At 48.9% G+C, this 24282-nt stretch overlaps 1 protein-coding gene across 6 annotated transcripts in view; it reads right to left on the bottom strand.

The window, feature by feature from the left end:
• The window catches only part of CYFIP1 (cytoplasmic FMR1 interacting protein 1), a 108951-nt gene that overhangs the window by 42789 nt on the left and 41880 nt on the right, over positions 1-24282 (bottom strand). For 2 of the 6 annotated variants that reach the window (XM_009209798.3, XM_021940368.2), the window contains exons 9-17: positions 23950-24054; positions 20676-20767; positions 19417-19534; positions 15430-15552; positions 13486-13611; positions 6103-6269; positions 5222-5369; positions 3903-4455; positions 2142-2298 (exon numbers count right to left, since the gene is read on the bottom strand). In XM_009209798.3, the coding sequence (XP_009208062.1) occupies positions 2142-2298; positions 3903-4455; positions 5222-5369; positions 6103-6269; positions 13486-13611; positions 15430-15552; positions 19417-19534; positions 20676-20767; positions 23950-24054 (1589 nt within the window). Of the gene's footprint in view, positions 1-2141; positions 2299-3902; positions 4456-5221; positions 5370-6102; positions 6270-13485; positions 13612-15429; positions 15553-19416; positions 19535-20675; positions 20768-23949; positions 24055-24282 lie in introns of those variants that run through there. The other 4 variants (XM_003900682.4, XM_021940370.2, XM_017960452.3 and 1 more) reach the window with 3 other exon arrangements.

Genomic DNA, 24282 nt, shown 5'->3' with positions numbered 1-24282 from the left:
AGAAGGATCACTTGAGCCTGAGAGGTCAAGGCTGCAATGAGCCGAGATCGTGCCACTGCACTCTAGCCTACGTGACAGAGTGAGACCCTGTCCAAAAAAAAAAAAAAAGATAGAGAATGAACTCCGGCACTTTAGGTGGACCAGGCAGGAAGATAACATGAGGCCAGGAGTTTGAGACCAGTTTGGACAACATTGCAAGACCCCATCTCCGTGAAACACAAAACAATTAGCCAGGTGTGATGGCGCATGCTTGTAGTCCCAGCTACTCAGGAGGCTGAGGCAGGAGGATCGCCGGAGCCTGGAAGGTTGAAGCTGCAGTGAGCTGTCTTTGCACCACTGCACTCCAGCCTGGGCAATAAAGCAAGACCTTGTCTCTGTTGGGGGCAGGGAGGGGGACGAATGAGCTGACTGCAAAAGAACAAAGGTGGTCGGGCGCAGTGGCTCATGCCTGTAATCCCTGCACTTTGGGAGGCCGAGGTGGGTGGATCACTTGAGGTCGGGAGTTTGAGACCAGCCTGGCCAACATGATGAAACTCATCTCTACTAAAAATACAAAAATTAGCCAGGCGTGGTGGCTCGTGCCTGTAGTCTCAGTTACTTGGGATACTGAGGCTGAAGAATTGCTTGAACCTGGGAGGCGGAGGTTGCAGTGAACTGAGATTGTGCCACTGCACTCCAGCCTGGGCAACAGAGCAAGGCTTTGCCTCAAAAAAAAGAAAAAAGAAAAAATTACACCGACGGAAATACACAGACAGCATCAAACATTTAAAAACAAAAACAAAGGTGAAGGTCCTGGATCCCACAGCTGACCAGAAGCATGTCCAGCATGGGCCCATGGCTGAAGGCCTGTCTCCCACTGCCTCATACCTGGACAAAGGCCATGGCCGGGGCAAGGAGGCGCATGCCTGAAGGAGGCCTCCTTCCAGCTCCTCACGCCACCCCAATGCTGCGGAACGAGCCATCAGAGACTCTGCCCACACAGATGGCATGGCCATGCCACAGCCACAGAGAGTGGAAGGTGGCTGTCCGTACCATCTCCTGGGCACCACGAGGGATGTGTGAGGACTGATGCACGAGGAACTCAGGGGCTTCCCACTCATGGTGCTCAGAAGACAGACCCGCTGGGCAGCTCCCCAGTCGCCCACCATGAGACACACCCTTTTCCAAACACTTTCCCTTCCATGGACTTCATATTTTGAAAGACTGACCCTTCCATCTAGGTCCAGAGTCCTGACCCCCAAAACAAAGCTGTTCGATCAATACTTCCTTTCCCCACTTCATCTGGGTCAGAGGCTGCGTCACACAAGAGGCCGGCCACAGGACCCCCACGTGGCAGCTCCCGGGCATGGCCACCTCACAGGGCCTGCACTACAGAGGCCTGGGGAAGGTCCAGGTTCATCCATCTCCCTGGTCCAGGCTGAGTCCCCGGGCCCCAGCCAGCACCCATGCAAAGGACGAACGTGACTGGTTCTAGTGCCTGAGCTCTCAATTCCAGTCTGACGCCAAGAAACTAGTTAGTTAGTCGTATTAACCTCTAAAGCTTTACCCCAGGAAACATGACTTTTTTTTTTTTTGGAGACAAGGTCTTGCGATGTGGCCAGGGTGGAGTGCAGTGGTGCAATCCATAGCTCACCGCAGCCACAAACTTCTGTGGTAAAGGAATCCTCCCGCATCAGCCAGCACACCAGGATAAGTTTTCTCAATTTTTTTTTTTTTGGGAGGGAGTCTCGCTCTGTTGCCAGGCTGGAGTGCAGTGGCATGATCTTGGCTCACTGCAAGCTCCGCCTCCCAGGTTCACACCATTTTGCTGTCTCAGCCTCCCCAGCAGCTGGGACTACAGGCGCCCGCCGCCATGCCCGGCTAATTTATTGTATTTTTAGTAGAGACGGAGTTTCACCGTGTTAGCCAGGATGGTCTCGATCTCCTGCCCTCGTAATGCGCCCACCTCGGCCTCCCAAAGTGTTGGGATTACAGGTGTGAGCCACCGCGCCCGGTCTTATTTTCGTAGAGATTGGGGTCTTGTTATTTTGCGCAGGCCCAGAAACATGATTTCAAATAAAACAGTCCCGTCCTCCTCCACCTCTTTTGAGACCCCTGGTCACCACACGCAAAGGCTGGAGACTGGCCCCCGCGACACGCACTCCATCATGGACGCCTCCTTGGTCTCTAGGATGTGGTCCGTCAGGATCCAGGGCATTGACATTTCAATGGGGAACTGGATCCTCCTGCCCATGGTCAGTTCCAGGAAGAACTCTCGGAACCACAGCTGCGAAAGGTCACAGCATTGCTGCAGCGTTTCTGGGAGGGTTCAAACAACACCATGTTATTTCCCGCAAGCAAAAAAAAAAATCTTTAGCAGAGATGACACAAGGGGCTGTGTATTGGGTGCCTGCTCCTCCTCACTCAGCCCCAAGCCATGCAGCATGGACATGAGTGGGGAGGGGTCACTGGGGCCTTGCACTAGGGACAGGACCAGCTGGGCATGGCTGCAGGTAAAGCCACCTCATCAACCGTTAGCCCTTCAGTGGGACCCAGGAGAAAGTGTCTTTTTTTTTTTTTTTTTAAGACAGAGTCTCTCTCACTCTGTCACCCAGGCTGGAGGGCAGTGGCATGATCATAGCTCACTGCAGCCTTCAACTCCTGGGCTCAAGCCATCCTCCTGCCTCAGCCTCCAGGGTAGTTGATAACACAAGCACGTGCCACCAAACCTAGCTGATTTTTGTATTTTTTGTAGGGATGGGGGTCTCGTCATGTTGCCCAGGCTGGTCTCAAACTCCCGGCTTCAAGTGATTCTCCTGCCTTGGCTCTCCAAAGGGTTAGGATTAACAGGTGTGAGCCACTGTTTTACCTAAAAATGCTCTTTTCAAAAGGAGACATAAAAACAGGACTTCTGGCTGGGCGCAGTGGCTCACGCCAGTAATCCTAGCACTTTGGGAGGCCAAGGCGGGTGGATCACAAGGTCAGGAGATCGAGACCAGCCTGGCCAACATGGTGAGACCCCGTCTCAACCAAAAATACAAAACTAGCCGGGCGCAGTGGCGGGCGCCTGTAATCCCAGATACTCGGGAGGCTGAGGGAGGAGAATCTCTTGAACCTGGGAGGCACAGGTTGCAATGAGCTGAGACCGCCCCACTGTACTCTAGCCTGGGCGACAAAGCAAGACTTCATCTCAAAAAACAAAAAAACAAAAAAACAGGACTTCTTTACTTTTGCTTAGGATAAAAACCAATGTCCAGGCTGCAGCATTAGAGGCACCCTCAGGGAGGTCTGGCTAATACAAAAATGAGACAGATTACAAGAGCCCACGCTCGAACTCCATCCTTTCATGGAGTTAACAGCAAAAGTGGTACGATTTCCTCCAACACCTGCAGCATCCCAGCCAAGACAGCAGGTTCCTGTTCTGAGCAAGAGGTGGACACGGACGACTCAATGAGGACACGGGGCAGACACACGGAGGGCAGAGAGCGCACCCACCGGTGGCCAGTCAAGCTGGCCGGTCAAGGTGGCCGGGCGTCACCCAGGACGGGCTTGCCTGGCACAGGGCACCTGCTACCTTCCCCCACGTCATGGACTGCGGGGGCCATTTCTGGTATTTATCAATGCCTGTGTCTCAACGCAGGCACCAGATTACATTCGCCTGTTTCCAACTCCGCACGGTTGAAAAGACTTTCTGTTCATGTCGCAGGGCCAGCCCAGGCTCCTCAGCTCATAGCCTTGTAAGGGCCACGCCCTGTGGGGCGAGCTCAGGCCAGGGACGTGCAGCTGCCGCCACAGAGGGCGGGACGAGTCACCGTCTGGGTGCACCAAGGGATGGGGCGGGGTGGTCAGGCAGGCAGAAGCACTAGACGGTGTTAGTGGTGTTAGGACATGCCGGGCCGGATGCTGTCAGCAGTATCTCTTACCGCTGAAATTTATCAAGTGAGTGTAGAAGAATGACTCTCGATGAAATTTTTCTATGTCCAATATGGTGGGCCCCTCAAGGCTACTTCTCAAGGTTTTCTTGGAACCACTTTTGTCTGCAATGAGGGACTCTAGCATGGTTCTCACCATGTAAAGCTGGATTATCCAAGGAAACATTTGTGGGGGAGAAAATATACACGGTACATTAGTTACGCCAAACCCCGAACGCCCACGAGAGAAGGACTGCTCTGCTATGCCCTGGCCGGGAGGGCCCCGCACCAGCTCCCCGAGGGGTCCGGGCGCCTGTCTACGCGGCCACGTTGCTGCTGCTTCGGGGAAAGAACAGCTCGCCGCAGAGCCGCTCGCCTCCGTGCCACAAACGTCAAGAGAAACAAATGATGTCTTACCACCAAAGGTTAAAAGGGGTAGGTAGGTGCACGACTGCCTCAGAAACGTGTTAACCGCATGCAAGAGCCTCTCCATGCCCAGAGACTTGAGCTGCCTGAGCAGCTCGGCAGAGCCCAAGGACTCGGCCATGGTGCGCACCAGGTAGAGCTAGACACGGACAGACAGGAGGGAGAGGCAGGAGAGAGACGTTAGTCACGCGACACACACACCCCAGGCAGGGACACGGGACGCACGCAGAGGGAGGCGGGGAGGGTGGCCGGCACCACGCACAGGCCGAGGGCCGTCCCCCTGACCCTGCTGCGGAGCCAGCAGCGTGCACTGCTGCTGACTTTCCAGAAGCGTGGCAGAAGAGATTAAAAGCCTCCAGCAGGGATGAGGAGAAGACCAGCCCCAGGACGGAGGACAGACGCAGTGGTGCGGATTAAACCGGGTGTGAAAGTCGTGAGAAGCACCTCGGGGAGGCCTGAACACACCAGGAGAGAGGACAGTGGGCAGCTCAGGACCACGACAAGAGGACACGCAAGCAGCACCTCAGTTTCCCACGCCCCATCTGTAGGAGGGTCATTTGCAGACCCAACGTAAAGATTATAGACATTCAAACACCCATCGAGAAACACAGAATGAATACAGACACGTGGACGTGTGCCCACGTTTTTGGGACGGGAGTTGAAATGGAGTCAGACTCCTTCTTAGTGCATGTGACACATCTGACAATCAAGGCACGGCTCGCTCACGCTCCCGACTCACTTGGGCAGGAAACAGAGGAGCAGCAGAAACCACAGGCGGGCGCCACTTTCCCTGCCTGAGTGGGCAGCGGGGACCTCAGTTAACCCCTGCCTCACCAGCCCCACCCACTCGCAGCTCAGGGTGGGTCCCCAGGGAGAGAGCGCAGGCGGGCTCAAGGGACGAGAACCTGGGTGCTGGAGGGTCCCACGGCGCGGCGCGGCACTTTTATGTCGAAGCCGCTCTTAGGGTCCTTCTCGCCCCGCAAGGCTGGGTCATTGAAGGGCTCGTGCCCCGTCTCCCAGTCGCACACGGTCTTCCTGATGGCCTGCAGGACACTGAACACCCCACCAAGTGATCAGCAAGGCCCAGAGGCCAAGACCCCCAGCCTCACAATCACACCGTCTCCTTGCCCAACTATCGGGCTCTCAGAACAGCCCCCATGAAAATACAAATTACTCCGGGGGCCACGGAGGGATGTGGTAACGGACCGGCCCAACAGGAAGGTTTAAAAGGAGCCTGCCTTCTGGAGAGTGTCACTACTCCCAGAAGACTGCCCCGAGCTGCAGTTCGCATCTGTTAGCCCAGGGCAGCAGTGAGGTGGCTCCGAGTCACGCTGGGGGCAGGGAGAGGGCAGAACACAGCCTCCGGCCAGAGCAGAGCTCGGTCCCACCTGCCTGCAGCTGGCTGTCCCCAGTAACCAACAGGGACATGAAGTCACCCGCATGACCGGAGCCTGGGCGTGTCTCTCGACTGGTTTGGAACGCAGCCTCGTCACCAACAGGGCTCCACCGTGCAGAGACCCCCACAGGCACTGTGAGCCTGGGATAAATGCACCTTGTCCCGGCATCCTCGGACTCCCCAGACACCCTGCAGTTGACTTACTGTCCATTGTTTGGGTTAATCATTGGACCCATGCATTACTTTTAGAGGTAATTCACCAAGAGCATCTGGAGGTTGAAGATAAATGTATTGAAATCATTTTTGAGAATTTAATGCTCCTGTTGTTTGAACCCGAGTTCGTCCGAGGACGTGTGGGCACAGCGGGCACAGGGCGTAGGGAAGGCTGACCTCTGGATGACATTCTTCTTCTTCTTGATGGCCTGCCGCAGCGGCTCCCGGAGGGTCACCTGGGAGAAGTCCTGCAGTGCAGCATAGACGGTGTGCCGGATGGCGTGGTTGAACACGCTCTCCATCCTGCCCATCAGCACCTGCAGGCCTTTGATCATGGCGATCACCTGCGGGGGACACAGCAACAAGGACGGCCTTCTGAGGGCGGCACCAAGCCGCCTCTGCCTGGCATATGCCAGGGGCTGCTCCTCCTCGCCCACGGCACCTCTCCTACGCCCTCCCGCGTTCCTGCCCTGCAGCTGCCCTGCCCCAAAACGTCTTCTCCAAAGCCGTAGTCAATGGAACTGTGCCCGCATCTGACTCCCAATCAGACCGTCAGCCTCTGGAGGACAGGGATGCATCTGACTCGAAACACACACGCATCCACCCTGGCACACCCTCCTGTGATGGAATTCAAATGGGAAAGAAGAAAAAGACTCAGGAAAGCAGGCGCGATATGAACTAGAAAAGAAGTTACAAGAGGCTGTAGCCCAAATCCCATATTGTTCACAACAAAGGCACAGTGAATCACCACTCACAGAAGCAGCCTGGAAGGCTCTGACGGAACATAACTACACGGCAAAGAGCTTCCAGAGCAATTCCTGGGACAGAAAAACGGTGCCAGGGCTCATCACTTCCCTGTTTCCAGACAGTAATTTTGTAATTACACTGGGCTTTATTACTTTCTGACTAAACAACTGAAGGGCACAAACCAAGCATGACTTTTACAACTGCATGAGCTTTCTTACTGCTTTTGCAGTTTATAAATATTTATACAGCCAACTTCACGATAGCTATGTGAGACCCAGAAATCTCTCTGAAAGCAGCAAGTGAGGCAGAGCAAGACACACTTACCCCAAGTCCACCTGCCGTGTGGACGCCTGACGTATAAGACACCAAAGCAGAACATCTAATAGCACCAGAGAAACGTAATTCTTCTTTTTATTTTTTAACTAGAATGCTGTACCTAAGACTAATATATCTGGTAAAATCTTAAAAACCCTTCTTCGGCCAGGCACAGTGGCTCACACCTATAATTCTAGCACTTTGGGAGGCTGAGGTGGGAGAATCACTTGAGACCAGAGTTCAAGATCAGCCTGAACAAAATGGCCAGACCCCATCTCTCCAAAAAATTTAAAAATTAGCCAGATGTGGTGGTGTGAGCCCGCAGCCCCAGCTACTCAGGAGGCTGAGCCGGGAGGATCACTTGAGCCTAGGAGTTTGAGGCTGCAGTGAGCCGTGATGATGCCACTGCACTCCAGCCTGGGTGATAGAGCGAGACACTGTCTCAAAACAAAACAAAAACCCTACTTCAGCATCTGAAAATGCGCTTCAGTCTACAGTAATCATTTCAAAAGGTTTTTTTGTTTTTTGGTTTTGTTAAAGTTTTTGACAGATTCCTTTTCTGAGACAGGGTCTTGCTCTGTCGCCTAGGCTGGAGTGCAGTGGCATGATCACAGTTCACTGCAGCCTTGACCTCCCAGGATCAATCGATCCTCCTGCCTCAGCCTCCTGGGTAACCAGGACTACAGGCAGGTGCCACCATGCTTGGCTAAGCGTATTCTTACTCTTATTAAATCTGTTGGTTTGAAGTTCGCTTACCAAGAACACAAATGTGTTTCCCCAAGACTTCACACAGTCTCCCTCCATCACTTTCTGGGTTTTATTCACCCCTTTTGTGTTCCTCACTATGGCTTTATAAACAGCCTGATTCATGATGTAGACGTGTCCGACAAGTACATGAAACATGACTTATATGATTTTGGTGCTTTTCTTTTTCATAAAATTTTCAGGTGGAAAAGTTGACAGTCTGTTTTTAATTCCCCCCTTCAATAATGTAAAGAATTTCCAAATAGACTGTTTTCATGTAAGACTCATGGTCTACATGCAATTAAAATAAAGAAAATTTTAGAAAGGAAAAAGTCTGGAAGAAAACGCACTCAGCTGCTCAGCGCATCTCTGTGATGGCACCGCAGGCACTGGTCCCAATGCCATGCCTGGGTTTTCAGCGCGCTTACTTTGGAAAATTGTTTGATGTTATGTTGCTTTTCTAATCAACAAAAAAGAAAAAAAGAAAAGTTCTATTTAAAAAACCAAACGAGGAACAACCCATTTTAAGTGAACATGACAATACTACATATTCACGCTTACAGGAAGAAGGAAAAGGCAAGTTAACAGTAAACCGGGAGCTTTAGATGCCTGCATTAGAAAAGTAAAAAGGATAAAAATCATAATACTTACCAAACATTCATCACAAATTACAAACACCAAAATAAACTCCCCCCAAAATAGAAGAAAAAGAACTAAAAGCACCTGGGTGCGGTGGTTCACGCTTGTAATCCCAGCACTTTGGGAGGCCAAGGCGGGCAGATCATGAGGTCAGCGGTTTGAGACCAGCCTGGCCAATATGGTGAAACCCCGTCTCTACTGAAAATACAAAAATCAGCTGGGTGTGGTGCTGCATGCCTGTAGTCCCAGCTACTTGGGAGGCTGAGGCAGGAGAACTGCTGGAACCTGGGAGGTGGAGGTTGCAGTGAGCCAAGATGGTGCCACTGCACTTCAGCCTGGGTGACAGAGCAAGACTCTGTCTCAAAATAAATAAACGCAACAGTTAATGAAACAGAAAACAAGCGTATAATCAAGGGTGATCAACAAAGACAAAGCTGTTCAGTAAATAAATAATAAAAAATAAAACTAAAAATAAATGCCCAGCAAGAATAACAAAGAAAAAAGAGAAGCAGGCCAGGTGCGGTGGCTCACGCCTTTAATCCCAGCACTTTGGGAGGCTGAAGAAGGCGGATCACTTGAGGTCAGGGGTTCAAGACCAGACAGGCCAACACGGTGAAACCCCGTATCTACTAAAAATACAAAAATTAGCCAGAAGTAGCTTGAACTCGGGAGGTGGAGATTGCAGTAAGCTGAGATTGTGTGAGACTCTGTCTCAAAAAAAAAAAAAAAAAGACAGAAGCACGAATTACCAGCATTAAGAATGAAAAAGGGAACATCAGCAGTTTATAGACAGATTAAGAGACTACGAGAAAATACTCATAGACAGAGGACGGAGTCAATGGGATAGAATTGAGTCCAGAAGTTAACTCACAACTGATTTTCAATCGGGTGCCAAAACAATTCGATGGGGAAAGACCATCTTTTCAACAAACAGTACTGACAACCGGATATGTACAAGCGAGAGAATCCAGGTGGACCCGCCAGCAGGAAAGGGTTAATTCAGCAGGCTGGGGAGAGTGAAACTCTGCACATCCCCAAGAAAGGCCCGTCTTCAGGACTGACTGAGGCCATCCCAGGAACCAGCTCTGAGCCTTGGGAGTGTCCTGTCTAGAGAGTATGTTCTTGTGAGCCTGGGACCCAGGGCCTACTGCTATACCACTCTGACCAGACAGTCTCTGCTAACAAGGTGACTCATGGTGACCTCCTGTGTGTGTTTTGAGGGCCTGGAGTCTGAGTAGCCAAGGTCAGCCACGTGACCGGCCCCCAGTGAAAACCCAGGACCCCAAGGCTCTGGGGAGCTGCCCTGCTGAGCCGCACTTTGCATGTGCTGTCACACATCATCACTGGGAGAAATAAGCGCATCCCGTGCAATTCCACTAGCAGGGCACACCTACAAGTTTACACTTGGCTTCTCTGGACTCCACCCTTGTGCCTTTTCCCTTTGCTGATCTGACTGTCTTTCGGCTGCAAGGAGTCATAACCTTCAGTGCAACAACTACTAGGCCCTGAGAGTCCTCCCAGCCAGTCGGGGGGATGGAGGGTGGTCTGCAGGGCTCCTGACACAACCTGGTCACACACTGTATAAAAATCCACTCAAAGTGGAAAATACATTTCAATTAGGAGCTACAACTAAAAACTTTTAGAAGAGGCTGGGCGCGGTGGCTCACGCCTGTAATCCTACCACTTTGGGAGGCAAAGACAGGCTGATCACCTGAGGTGAAGGGTTCGGGACCAGCCTGGCCAGCATGGTGAAACCCTGCCTCTACTAAAAATGCAAAAATTAGCTGGGTGTGGTGACACACGCCTGTAATCCCAGCTACTTGGGAGGCTGAAGCAGGAGAATCGCTTGAACCAGGGAGGCAGAGGTTGCAGTGAGCTGAGATCACGCCACTGCACTCCAGCCTGGGTGACAGAGCAAGACTCTGTCTCAAAAAAAAAAAAAAAAAGACTTTTAGAAAGAAACACAGGAGTAAATCATGACCTGGGTTACACAATGGTTTCTTACATATGATGCCAAAAGCATAAGCAACGTAAGAAAAACAGATAAATCAGACATAATCAAAATCAAAACCTTTTGTGTCTCAAAAGACTCCATTAAGAAACAAAAAGGACAACCACAGAATGGGAGAAGATACTGAAAATCCCATGGCTGTAAGGAACTGATATTTAGAATGTATAAGGAACTCTTACAACTCAATAATAAAAAAGATAACCTAATTAAAAATGAGCAAAGGATCTGAATAGACATTTCTCCAAATAATGCACACAAATGGCCAACAAGCACATAAAAAGATGTTTAACATCCTTACTTGTTAGAAAAATGCAAATCAAAAGTGCAAGGAAATGAAATACCACCTCACACCCACTAGGATGGCTAGAATCAAAAAGACATATGGTAACAAGTTTGGTGTGGATGTGGGGAAACTGGAACCCTCACATACTGCTGGTAAGAAGGAGAAATGGTGCTGCCACTATCTGGTAGTTCCTCAAAAGCTAAATGTGCTGTTATGATCCAGTAATTGCATTTTTAGCTATACAATCAAAAGAAATGAAAACCAGCATCTACACAAAAACTCGTACATGAAAGGCCATAGAGGCTGGGCATGGTGGCTCACCTCTAATCCCGGCGCTTTGGGAAGTCAAAGCAGGAGGATCACTTGAGCTCAGGAGTTCAAGACCAGACTGGGCAACATAGTGAGATCCCATTTCCACAAAAAATTTAAAAATTAATCGGGCATGGTGGTATGTGCCTGTGGTCCTAGCTACTTGGGAGGCTGTAGAGGGAGGATTGCCTGAGCCCAGGAGATTGAGGCTGCAGTTAAGCCATAATCCTGCCACTGCACTCCAGCTGGGTAAGAGTGAGACCTTGTCTCAAAAAAAACAAGAAGAAGTTCTCCACAACTTTATTAATAATAGCAAAAAGGTAGAAATAACCCAAATGTCTATCATCTGATGGATGGATAAATACAAAGTAATATTTCCATGTAATGGAATATTATTCAGCAATAAACAGAACAAAACAGTGATACCTGTGTGAACCTTGAAAATTATGCTAAGCGGCCTGGTATGGTGGCTCATGCCTGTAATCTCAGCACTTTGGGAGGCCAAGGCAGGTGAATCACATGAGGTCAGGAGATCGAGACCACCCTGGCTAACATGGTGAAACCCTGTCTTGACTGAAAAAAAATACAAAAAATTAGCCGGGTGTGGTAGCGGGAGCCTGTAGTCCCAGCTTCTTGGGAGGCTGAGGCAGAAGAATGGTGTGAACCCGGCAACCAGAGCTTGCAGTGAGCCGAGATGGCACCACAGCACTCCAGCCTGAGCGACAGAGCAAGACTCTATCTCCAAAAAAAAAAGAAAAAAAAAAAAAGAAAATTATGCTAAGTGAAGGAAGCAGCCAGTCACAAAGGGCCACACAGGGTATGACCTACTCATATGAAATGCCCAAAAGAGGCAAATCTACGGGGTCAGAAAGCAGGGTGGTGGCTGCAAAGGGTTGAGGGAAGAATGAAGGGTGACTGATAATGAGCTGGCATTTCTTTTTGTTCTAAATTTGATTGTGATTGTACAACTCTGTGAATGTGCTAAAAGCATTGAATTTTACACTTCAAATGGGTGAACTGTATGGTTATGTGAAAAAAGAAAAGCTTCTACCAAAATAAGATAAGAATTTACTACGAAAAACCTTATGTCAAAAAACTTGAAAATTTTGGCTGGGCACAGTGGCTCACACCTGCAATCCCAGCACTTTGGGAGGCTGAGGTGGGCGGACTGCTTGAGCTCAGGAGTTTGAGACGAGCCTGGGCAACTTGGCAACACCCCGTCTCTACCAAAAACATAAAAATTAGCCAGGCATGGTGGCATGCACCTGTAGTTTCAGCTAACCAGGAGGCTGAGGTGGGAGGATTGCTTGAGTCCAGGAGGCTGAGGCTAAAACAGTGAGCTAAGATCATGCCACTCCACTCCAGTCTGGGCGACAGAGCAAAACTCTGTCTCAAAAAAAAAAAAAAAAAAAAAAAACACCCAAAAAACAACTGGATAAAACAGTGTAGTATTTGCATGTAACCTAGGCACATCGTCTAGCATGCTTTAAATCATCTCTAGATTACCCAAATCCCTAACACAATGTAAACGCTATAGAAATAGTTATTATACTGTAGTTTTTAACATTTTTATTACTTTTTACTGTTGTTATTTTTTCTTTCTGAATATTTTTAACCCAAGTTTGGTTGAATCCACGGACGTGGAACCCTAGAACACGGAGGGCCGACTGTATGAGACTTTGTCAGTTCTCCTGTCACGATCCATAGGATTGTTCATATCGTGATTAAAACCTTCACTGTGGGATAGGAAAAGCTGACTCTAAAATGAATATGAAACTACAGTGGGGAAGAATAGCCAAGCAAGTCTAGAAGACAGAAAAGACGTGCGTTCCCGGACAGGGTAGATGACTACAAAGTCACAGGGTGGTACTGGGAAACAGACAGCAACCGAGCTGGGTTAGAGCGAGCAGAAACGGCCACACATGCCTTGTCACGTGGCCAGCTACAAAGGTGGCAGCGTGCGGGGTGGACGGAATTGTTTCAAAAATTAACTTCAGGTGAAATTCGCATCTCAGTGTGAAAGCAGAGTGAAGTATCCAGAAAGCACTGCAGAATACCTTCAGGACCTGCGAGTATGCAAAGATTTCTCAAACAGCACAGGAGAAGCACAGCTATGAAAGAAAAGATACCGGTTGATGCTGGAATGAAGAGCTGCCCACGGAAAGGCTCACGAGGGGAGTGCAGCGCCAGCCGCACAGGAGAGCAGGACAGCTCTTCTCTCTCAGCAGGGCCACACCTCTTTCACCTCCCCTCCCCGCACCCGACACTGCTCTCCATCCAGATGCAGGTCCAGGAGTCCAGACCCGCACACAGGGAGCTTCGGCGCAGACCCAGCACCGACGGCCACTGCTCCCCTAACGCACTCTACTCTGACTACTCTGCCAGACGGAAAGGGGTGCCCACACAGAAGCAACGAGGAAACAGGCAGCTGGTTCATGTTTTTGCTTTTGACAGAGAAGACGGTGTGAGGTCAGAGCGACACGAGGAGGAGCGAGCGGCCGAGGGTCCTCACCTCCACCAGGGCGAACTTCTCCTCGCTGGTGTAGTTGTAGCGCGTGGCGCGCTCGTACTCCTCCGCGCTGTCCGGGCAGTCCTTGTTGGAGTACTTGTCGGTGGGGTGCACAAGCTTCCAGGAATACTGCGGCAGCCAAAAGAGCAGAGCTGTTCCATATTGCATTCAAAATGCCTGGCGTCTGGTCTGACTCACACGATGGTGGCCAAAGCCAGAAGGCCAGCCTTCGAACCTTTGCTGCATTCTGAAAAGTCACACGTGAGGACACACACACCGTCCATCTCCACAGATGGGCAAAAGATCCTGGTCCCGTAACCTCTCATTTAAAAAACCTACCCAGCAAAATAGCCTGGATAGTGAGTGCTGAGTATCTAAGACTCTAGGCATTTCATCATTATTTTAAAAAGGATTCTGGGCCAGGCATGGTGGCTCATGCCTATGACCCCAGCACTTTGGGAGGCCGAGGTGGGAGGATCCCTTGAGCCCAGTTTAAGATCAGCCTGAGCAATAAAGTGAGGCCTCATCTCTATGGAAAGTAAAATAATAAGTAAAGATTCTGCCTTTCAAATGATCATGTACTCTTCCAATTTGATCATTTTTATGTGATCAAAATAAATCACAAAAGGGAGAATCTTTTATGAATTACAGGCATCCAAATCTTTATATGGCACCAGAAATAATTTACTAATGTTCAACAAAAGATATGGAGACATTGATGGCTGGAGCTCCAAAGAGAAAACGTTATCTTAAAAACGCAGGGGATGAAGCAACATTAATGGGTACAAATATACGGTTTGATATTAGAAATAAGATCTAGTGTTAGATCAGTTAGGGTGACTATTAAAATAATTTATGGTACATTTCAGAATAGATAGGGAAGAACTCGAATTTTTCTGGCATAAGGACAAATATTTATGGCGATGGACATCCCACGCACACCAATTAGATCTTTGCAAATTGTATGACTGTATTAAATTATTACATGTATCCTGCAACTATGTACCCCTGTTATGCATCAATACAAGTAAATATTTAAAGCAAAATAAAATTTAAATGAAAAAATGAAAATTGGCCAGGTACAATGGCTCACGTCTGTAATCCAGCACTTTGGAAGGCCCAGGCAGGCAGATGGCTTGAGGCCAGGAGTTTGAGACCAGCCTGGCCAACACGGTGAGACCTTGTCTGTACAAAAAACAAACAAAAAACTAGGCCGGGCGCCGTGGCTCAAGCCTGTAATCCTAGCACTTTGGGAGACTGAGGTGGGTGGATCACCTGAGGTCAGGAGTTCGAGAACAGCGTGGCCAACATGGTGAAATACCGTCCCTACTAAAAATACAAAAAAATTAGCCAGGAGTGGTGGTGGGCGCCTGTAATCCTAGCTACTTGGGAGGCTGCGGCAGGAGAATCACTTGAACCCGGGAGGCAGAGGTTGCAGTGAGCCGGGATCGCACCATTGCACTCCAGCCTGGGCAACAATAGCAAAACTCCATCTCAAAAAAAAAAAAAAAAGTATCCAGGCGTCCTGGTGCACACCTGTGGTCCCAGCGCTGGGGAGGCTGAGGCAGAAGGATCGCTTGGGGTGGGGGGTCAAGGCTGTAGTGACGTATGTTTGCACCACCGCACTCCAGCCTAAGCGACAGGGTGAGACGCTGTCTCAAAAAAAGAGAGACTTAAAGACCATCACAATGGTAGAAATTTAATTCTATCAAGATGTTTTTTTTTAAATGAGGCCCTTTATTTATAACACACATAAATGAAATGTACTTAAAATAATCTTGGAAACATTTCTACTGGTAGATGTTCTTGTCTTTCTGGGGCCAAAAATAAAAAGCCCAAAGACCAAAAGTTAATGTGAATCAAGTGCCCGAGGCAGCCTTGGCGCGTAGCTGGGGGCGGGGCGGGGAGCGGGGGCGGGGCGGGGCCTGGGGGCGGGGCGGGGCCTACCACTTCCATCACGTGCGCGCTCCACTGCGACAGCAGCTGCAGGCCCTGCAGCGCCAGGTCGAAGAGCTTCCGGTACTCCGCGTCCGTCTTCTGGGCCTCCTGGCGGCCCGAGCCCGTGACCACCTGCACAAGGCGGGCACGGCCCCGTGGGAAACCCGCGCCCCCCCTCCACCCAGCCCCTCACCCCGGGGACCCACCCTGAGAATCCACCCCGAAGTCACACCCGTGAAAATAAAAAATGCCGTGGGTGCTGAACCCTCCTCCCGGGAAAAAGGTGGCCACGGGTGTGCTGCACAGCACCGAGCAAGGGACAGGCCGCTGCCACCGCCACCGCCCGGGGAACCGCGGGCCGGGCGCGGGGCTGTAACACGCGTGGGCTTGGCGCACTTCCACCAGGCTGGGGAAGGGCAACACACAAGTCACGTGGGTTTGCTTCTATCAAATAACCCCCTAAATTTAAAAACGTGACCTATGGGGAGGAAGGGGCAGCGTGGAGAAGGCAAGCTTCTTTGAATGTATCTTTTTATAGATGTGACATTAGAACCACAGAAATATTTGATATAATTAGGACACAGAATTAAATGAGATGGGAAATGCAATCCCTAAAAGTGAAAAGCAAAATAAAACAATGGCGGGAACCTGCATGGAGTCCACAGCATGACCGCTGAGAGGCCCCACCCCGAGCAATTCTAAACACCATGGTGTGACTTAAAATCCTCTGAGTGAGGGGCCAGCGATGGCTCACGCCTGTAACCCCAGCACTTTGGGAGGCTGGGGCAGGTGGATTGCCTGAGGTCAGGAGTTCGAGATCATCCTGGCCAACACAGTGAAACCCCACCTCTACTAAAAATACAAAAAATTAGCTGCAGGCTGATGCCTGTAATCTCAGCTACTCTGGAGGCTGAGGCAGGAGAATTGCTGGAACCCAGGAGGCAGAGATTGCAATGAGCCGAGATCACACCATTGCACTCCAGCTCAAGCAAACAAGAGCGAAACTCATCTCAAAAAAAAAAAAAAAATCCTCTCAGAAGCTCAAGGGCAAAATCACCTGCAAAACAAATCCTAAAGCAATTTCTAGTCACTGTAATTAGTAGTGCTGGCATTGCTCTTTTAAGACTAGATCATGGCTGGGCATGGTGGCTCATGCCTGTAATCCCAGCATTCTGGGAGGCTGAGGTGGGCGAATCACAAGGTCAAGAGATGGTGACCATCCTGGCCAACATGGTGAAATCCCATCTCTACTAAAAATACAAAAATTAGCTAAGTGTGGTGGCACACACCTGGAGTCCCAGCTACTTGGGAGGCTGAGGCAGGAATCAGCTGAACTGGGAGGTGGAAGTTGCAATGAGCCAAGATCACAACATTGCACTCCAGCCCGGGCAACAGAGAGAGACTCCGTCTCAAAAAAACCAACAAACAAACAAACAAAACAACGAGATTAATAATAATGACATATAATAATTAATAATGACATAAATCAAATTACACTGGCATCATTCGCCAGGATGTTCAGCTTTCAGAAAAAAGAAAATCAACAAACCTAAAGTGGAATCACCTTAAAATTGTACTCAGAGGCTGGGCGCGGTGGCTCACGCCTGTAATCCCAGCACTTTGGGAGGCTGAGATGGGATGGGTGGATCACGAGGTCAGGAGATCAAGACCATCCTGACTAACACAGTGAAACCCCCTCTCTACTAAAAAAAAAAAAAAAAATTAGTCATGGTGGCAGGCGCTTTGCAGTCCCAGCTACTCGAGGCTGAGGGGCAGCAGGAGAATGGCTGAACCCAGGAGGCAGAGGCTAGGAGAGCTGAGATGCCACTGTGACCCAGCCTGAGTGACAGAGCAAGACCCCTATCTCACCAAAAAAAAAAAACTGTACTCAGAAAAAAACTGATTTGTTACCTTAGACAATGCCAAAGAACCAATTACACTCAGATGCCACCTAAGGATGCTCCAGTCAACAAGACCACATACATGATGGTGGTCCCGTAAAATTATAGTGCGGTGGAAAAATTCCTACTGCCTAGTGACGTCTTGATGATCCTGACCCTGAGTAGGCTACTGTGTGTATTTAGGTCTTCGTTTTTAACGAAAAAGCTCAAAAGGGAAAAAACAAAAACTTCTTAGTAGAAAAATTATTTATAGAATAAGGATATAAAGAAAGAAAATATTTTTGCACAGGTATACAATGTGTTTGTGTTTTAAGCAAAGTGTTATTACAAAAGCCAAAAAGCTCTTTTTAAAAGTAAAAAGTTTATACAGTAAAAAAGTTACAGTAAGCTAAGGCTAATTCATTATTAAAGAAAAAAAGCCTTTTTAAAAATTTAGCACAGGCTGGGCACCATGGCTCCTCACGCCTGCAATCCCCAGCACCTTTGGGAGGCCTAGGTGGGTGGTGGATCACGAGGGTCAGGAGGATGGAGACTCATCCCGGCCAACATCACGGGGACACCCCGGCCTCCTTACTACAACACAAAAAGTAGTCAAGGCATGGAGCCTGTAGGCCCAGCTACTCGGGAGGCTGAGGCAGGAGAATGGCGTGAACCTGAGGCGGAGCTTGCAGTGAGCTCCAGATCGGCCACTGTGACTCCAGCCTGGGCTCACAGAGCAAGACTCCATCTCCAAAAAAAAAAAAAAAAAAAAAAAACAACAATTTTAGCACAGCCTAAGCACAATAGCACCATAAAGGCCACAGCAGTGCACAGAACCTAGGCCTCCCCACTTTGCCACTTCACTCACCGGACTCACCCAGAACAGCCTCCTTGTCTAACATGCCAAACACTTGCCAGTGGTGTGTGTTAGAAGCAGCAGGTACCCCAAGATACCTGGACTACTGGGCTCTTTGTCAGTCAGTTTGGTTACATGATGACTGGTAACCATGGTGGGTGGGGGACAGGGGTGCTCATCATCCTGCAGTGGGTGGGGCCAACATCCCCAGAGTTGTCCCCACTAAGGTTAATGGTCCTCCTGAGGCCCTTGGGGGACTAACCAGTCCTGCAAAGCAGCCTGGGTGTATGCCCTGAAACCCCGCAGTCCCTGCCGGCAATCTGCAGCACAGACATGCCAGCAGCGCTGGCTCAGAGCAAACCTGGGTGAGGAGAATGGGAGTGACCAAAATGCCGATGTGGCAAACCCAGCTGAAAAGCTGGAAGGAACTAAAGAGAAAGCACGTGTCCTCTGCGCCCAACTCCAGGCCCACCTCCTGGACACATGGACCCAGTGCCCCTGGGATGTCTCCTGACAGCCACCCAGAGGCTCCTGCTCACCTCTGGCCTCAGGACTTCTTTCTTTCTAGACTTAAAGGGGCCCCGGGTCAGAATCACCCTGTCTTTTCCCAGTGTCCTCCCTTCTCCAACCATCTTTCGAGCTGCTGGAATCACAGTACTAGACTAGGAAATGCCATTTAATCAATTAACTATCTGGTCTCTGTTCTTTCTCTTGGGATCCCTATGTTTTTCTAAAAAAAAAAAAAAAAAGATGCTTTTTGTACAGCTCAACAGAGACAACACTAATTTCACTGCCTTGTCTATTATAATAGGTGCTTTTGAAGTACAGTCATGCACCACATTTGATCAATGACAGCATACAGAATGGTGGTCCCATAAGATTATAACACCATCTTTTCACTGTACCTTTTCTATGTTTAGATCGATTTAGATACACAAATACGCACCACTGTGTTACAACTACCCAAAGTCTTCAGCATAGCAGCGTGCTCCATGGGTGTGGGGCCCAGGAGCCACTGGCTGTGCCCTGCGGCCCAGGTGTGCTGCAGGCTGTACCATCCAGGCTAGCACGAGAACACGAGGACGTTCCCACAGTGACGAAACTGCCTAATGACACATGTCAGAACCTGTCCCTGTCATTATGTGACATATGATTGTATCTGGTAGTAAACTGTTTTTCAAAGCGATTAAACCTCAGATCTGGGTGCAAACGCACACAGGCGACCCTCGGGTGCCCATGTGGCTCCGGTCGCGGGCCCACCTCGCTGTTGCTGTAGCGCGCCAGCTCCGAAATGAAGCGCATGTGGTCCTCGCGGATCTGGATCATCTGCTCGCAGATGTTGTACTGAGGGCTGCTGCCGGAGGATGTGCACGTCCATCTGTGTGGAAAGAAGGCACCTGCGTTACCTGCAGCGGCGCCGGCAGGTCGCGGCACTGGGGCAGCTCAGGATGCCTGGTTTGGCGCCGGAGCCAGATGGCTTTTACATTTTTAAAGGGTTGTTAAAAAAACAACACAGAATAATTATCTGATGGAGACCACCTGTGGCCTGTAAAGCCTAAAGTATTTGCTGTCTGTCCTTTACTGAAAAGGTTTCTTGCCCCTGAGACTGAGCTGCAACTTCGTTTGTCAAAATCATGGCTGAATGGTGACCGCGGGTTGGCTACGGGCAGTGCTTGGCAAGTCAGTGAAAGCCTCCCCCGAGACTCTGATGGCTCTGCAGAGTCTGCAGTGGGGAGGAGTGTCTGCCAGCATCTGGAACTGTGCTGAGGATCTTTATAGTTCTCCAGAGTAAGATGATACACAGTTTAGGATCTAGGGCCACATTGTCTGCAGATGTCACAGCTGACACACTATCAGTTTCTTCTTTTTTTCTCTGAGGCAGGGTCTTGCTCTGTTGCCCAGGCTGGACTGCAGTGGTGCAATCTCGGCTCACTGCAACCTCCACCTCCCAGACTACTCAAGTGATCCTCCCACCTCAGCCTCCCGAGTAACTGGGACTACAAGCCTGTGCCACCATGCCTGGCTAATTCTTGTATTTTTCCATAAAGACGAGGTCTCACTTGTTGCCCAGGCTGGTCTCAAACTCCTGAGTTCAAGAGATCCATCCACCTCGGCCTCCCAAAGTGCTGGGATTATAGGCGTGAACCACTGTACCCCACCCTCTTTTTTTTTTTTTAAGACAACCTTTTTAAAAGTAAAGACTATCCCCCAGCACTGTCCAACAGGAAACCCTAGGATGATGAAAATGTTCTGTATCTGTGCTGTCCAGCACAGTAGCTACTAACTATTGAACATTTCAAATGTGGCTGTCATAAGGAAATTAAAATTTCAATTGTATTTTTCAATAAACTTAAATGTAACTAGCCACCTGTGGCAAAGCCAACAATACTGGACATGCAGTTCCAGGCTGAGAATGCTAACAGTGTTATCTCTAGACAAATAAGCACGATGTCTGAAGAAAACCGCACAATGAGGACACTGCAGAAAGCTCAAACCAGGCAGCTTTTCTCTCCTCCTACCGAGATTTATTTTCCTCGTAGTGGGCGCTGGTCTTGATGTATCTTGCCAGTTCTATTTGCATGTCCCCAAATAGCGGAACCACCTGGAGCTGCTGTATTCAAAGAACAAAAAAATAGGGTCATTATGTATGTTTAGTCACCAAATACATAAGCATAAGGAAACTGACTAATGCTAATAATTACTTCGGCTTGAATGCTACCTCTGCAAATGATTCACTACAAAAAAACTCTAAGCAACGTCTACATTTGCTTTGAGAGAAACAAAATACAATTTAAAAACCAACATCTATAAAAACTATTCAAATGTTAAAATTAACCTACGAAATTGCTAGATCCACAGTCATTAAAAAAAAAAACTGTATTTTTTTTTTTTTTTTTTTTGAGACAGAGTCTTACTCTGTTGCCAGGCTGCAGTGCAGTGGCATCATCTCGGGTCACTGCAACCTCCACCTCCAGGATTCAAGTAATTCTCCTGCCTCAGCCTCCTGAGAAGCTGGGACTATAGGCGAGCGCCACCACACACAGCTGATTTTTTTGTATTTTTAGTAGAGACAGGGTTTCACCATCTTGGCCAGGATGGTCTTGATATCTTGATTTCGTGATCCACCTGCCTCGGCCTCCCAAAGTGCTGGGATTACAGGCATAAGCCACCGTGCCCAGGCAACTGCATTTCTATATACTAGCAACAATTAGAATACAAAAACTTAAAGAGAAATACTTTGCAATAGCATCCAAAAAAAATATGCATGAGTGAATCTAACAAAAAATGTGCAAGACCTCTAAACAAAAGTACTACCCCAGGCCGGGCGCGGTGGCTCACGCCTGGAATCCCAGCACTTCGGGAGGCCGAGGCGGGCGGATCATGAGGTCAGGAGATCAAGACCATCCTGGCTAACACGGTGAAACCCCGTCTCTACTAAAAAATACAAAAAAATATTAGCCGGGCGTGGTGGCGGGCACCTGTAGTCCCAGCTACTCGGGAGGCTGAGGCAGGAGAATGGCGTGAACCCGGGAGGTGGAGGTTGCAGTGAGCCGAGTTCACGCCACTGCACTCCAGCCTGGGCAACAGAGCGAGACTCCATCTCAAAAAAAAAAAAAAAAAGTACTACCCCAAAAATTCTAGAAAAAGTTCTCAATAAATAGAGAAATAGATCATGTTTGTGCCTAGGAAGGCTTCAAATGTTTTAAATGTCCGTTCTCTCAAAACGGATCTATAATCAATCCCAGTCAATATTCCATAAGAATAAAAATGGCTTTGTGGGGATAGTGTGTGTAAATCAGGAAACCAATTCTAAAATGCATTTCCAAAGGTGAAGGGATGGTATCTGAGACTATCTTGAAGGACAAAACTGGAAGACACACCCTTCCAGATTAGGAGTCCTGTTAGAAAGCTACAGCAATTAAGGCAGTGTGGCCCTGGAGCAGGGACGGAGGCTTGCGGACAGGACAGAGAACCTGGATAGAGCCACAGACAGCCTCATGACCTGAGGAGCAGCACTGCAGAACAATGGGCTTTGCAATACACAGGCAGGCCCAACTGGGGAGCCATACTGAGACAGATCCAAGGACGTGAAATCCCTACCTCCTACCACGCGCAGAAGTCAGTTCCGGGGGGATTAGGTCTACATGAAAAAGGACACAGGATGCTTCTAGAAGCTAACACAGCAGAAACGTCCCATGAGCTGGATGGCTACAAAGACTGATTTAGGTGGCATTAATGAAAAGACTCATATGGGACTACACTAAAATTATGAACTTCTGTTCAGCAAATGACACCGTCGAGAACGTGAAAAGGCTACTGGAGGCGGGGGAGGAAGGGAATATATTGGTCAAAGCGTATAAAGTTTCAGTTCCGCAGCATCGGTAAGTATTGAAGACCTCACCTGTGGCACGGGAGCTATGCTTAATAACAACGCATTGAATCCTTAAAATATGCTAAAAGAGTAGATCTTAAGTGTTCTCATCACAAAACAAAAAAATGGCGTGTGAGGTGATGGACATGTTAATTAGCTTGAATTCATCATTTCACAATGTGTATGTGTATCAAAACATCACACTGTACACCATAAACATATACAATTTTTATTTGTCAATTACACCTCAATAAAGCTGGGAAAAAGTGAAAGGGTAAGCCTCTTAGGGGAGAATACATGTACATTAAAACGTAAGGCCAGGTGCAGTGGCTCAGGCCCGTAATCTCGGCACTTTGAGAGGCTAGGGCTGGAGGACTGCTTGAGGCCAGGAGTTCGAGACCAGCCTGGGCAACATAGGGAGACCTCATTGCTACTGAAAGTTTAAAAACTAGCCAGGTGTGATGGCAAGCGCCTGCAGTCCCAGCTACTTGAGAGGCTGAGGTGGGAGGAATCACCAAGGCCTGCTACACTCCAGCCTGGATGACAGAGCAAGAGCCTGTCTCAAAAACAAAACAAAACAAACAAAAATACTCACTTGTGCCCAACAAAGGACATGTATCCAGAATATATAAATAACTATAAATCAATAGGGAAAAAAGAGCAAAGACTTGAAGTGGCACATCACAAAGGGAACGCGCTAAGAACATGGAAAGCCATTAGGGAAACATGAACTAAACTACAATGAAACACTAGCCATTACAATCCCAATGATGTACGCATCCTCAGGATGTCCCCCAACCCCAAAAAAGACAGTGCTAAGTACTGACAAGGATGTGGCACCCCCAGAGCGTTCTCTCACTGCTGATGGGAATGCAGATCAGGACAGCTATGCTGGAAAGTCATCAGGCCACAGGTAACTACTAACACTGAAAACAGATACACCCTGTGACCTCCGGTCCCTCTCCTGGGTATGCACCCAACAGAGGAGAGTCGACCAGAGCTGCACCGTTTGGACTCACCAAAACCCGGGAACGTCCGAGAGCCCACCAACATCGGAACGGGTAAGTTACGGTGTGGTCATAAGATAGAAAACTACACCACAACCGAAAGCTATGAGCTATAGCTATGGGCTTCCTCCAGGATGCACCTAACAAACAAGAGGCTGGTGACAGCAGCTGGACACAGAAGAGTAAAATAGCACAATTCCATCTGTATAAAGCTCCACCCAGGCAAAACCAGCACTGGGCAGAAGGAAAGAGAAAGCGCGGTTGCCTCTACAGACAGGAGAACATGCGTGGCCCAGACTCCACCCAGCCCCAGCATTTCCTGATATAGATCATGGTCACACAGGGGCTCACTTCCCCAAAATTCAAACTGCATGCAAATCAATAAAAACATTGATCTAAAACCATGTAACTCACCTTGAAGTACTTGTCAATTTTGGATAAGTTTATTCTTTTCTTGGCATCTAACTTATAGATGTTACTGACACTCCCATCCATCAGGTACAGACCAAATCCCATGACCTGAAAAGCCACAAAATGAATGATGCAATAAAGCTCACAACTGCAAATTTAATTACCCGTAAGGACTTACACTGTTACAGCTGACGATTTCAAAGGCACAATTTGAAATATATCATAAAGATCTATATTTAGGCTGCTTGTCTGGTGCTTGAAATGCATCATTTTATCCTCAGTGAAACTGCTACAAAGCGGGGCTGGGCTTCCAGGTCAGTTGCTAAAAGCGGAAAA

The sequence above is a fragment of the Papio anubis genome, chromosome 7, assembly GCF_008728515.1.
Source record: "Papio anubis isolate 15944 chromosome 7, Panubis1.0, whole genome shotgun sequence".
NCBI lineage: Eukaryota > Metazoa > Chordata > Mammalia > Primates > Cercopithecidae > Papio > Papio anubis.
The sequence above is the reverse complement of the archived record's forward strand: the minus strand, read 5'-3'. Positions and strand labels throughout refer to the sequence as shown.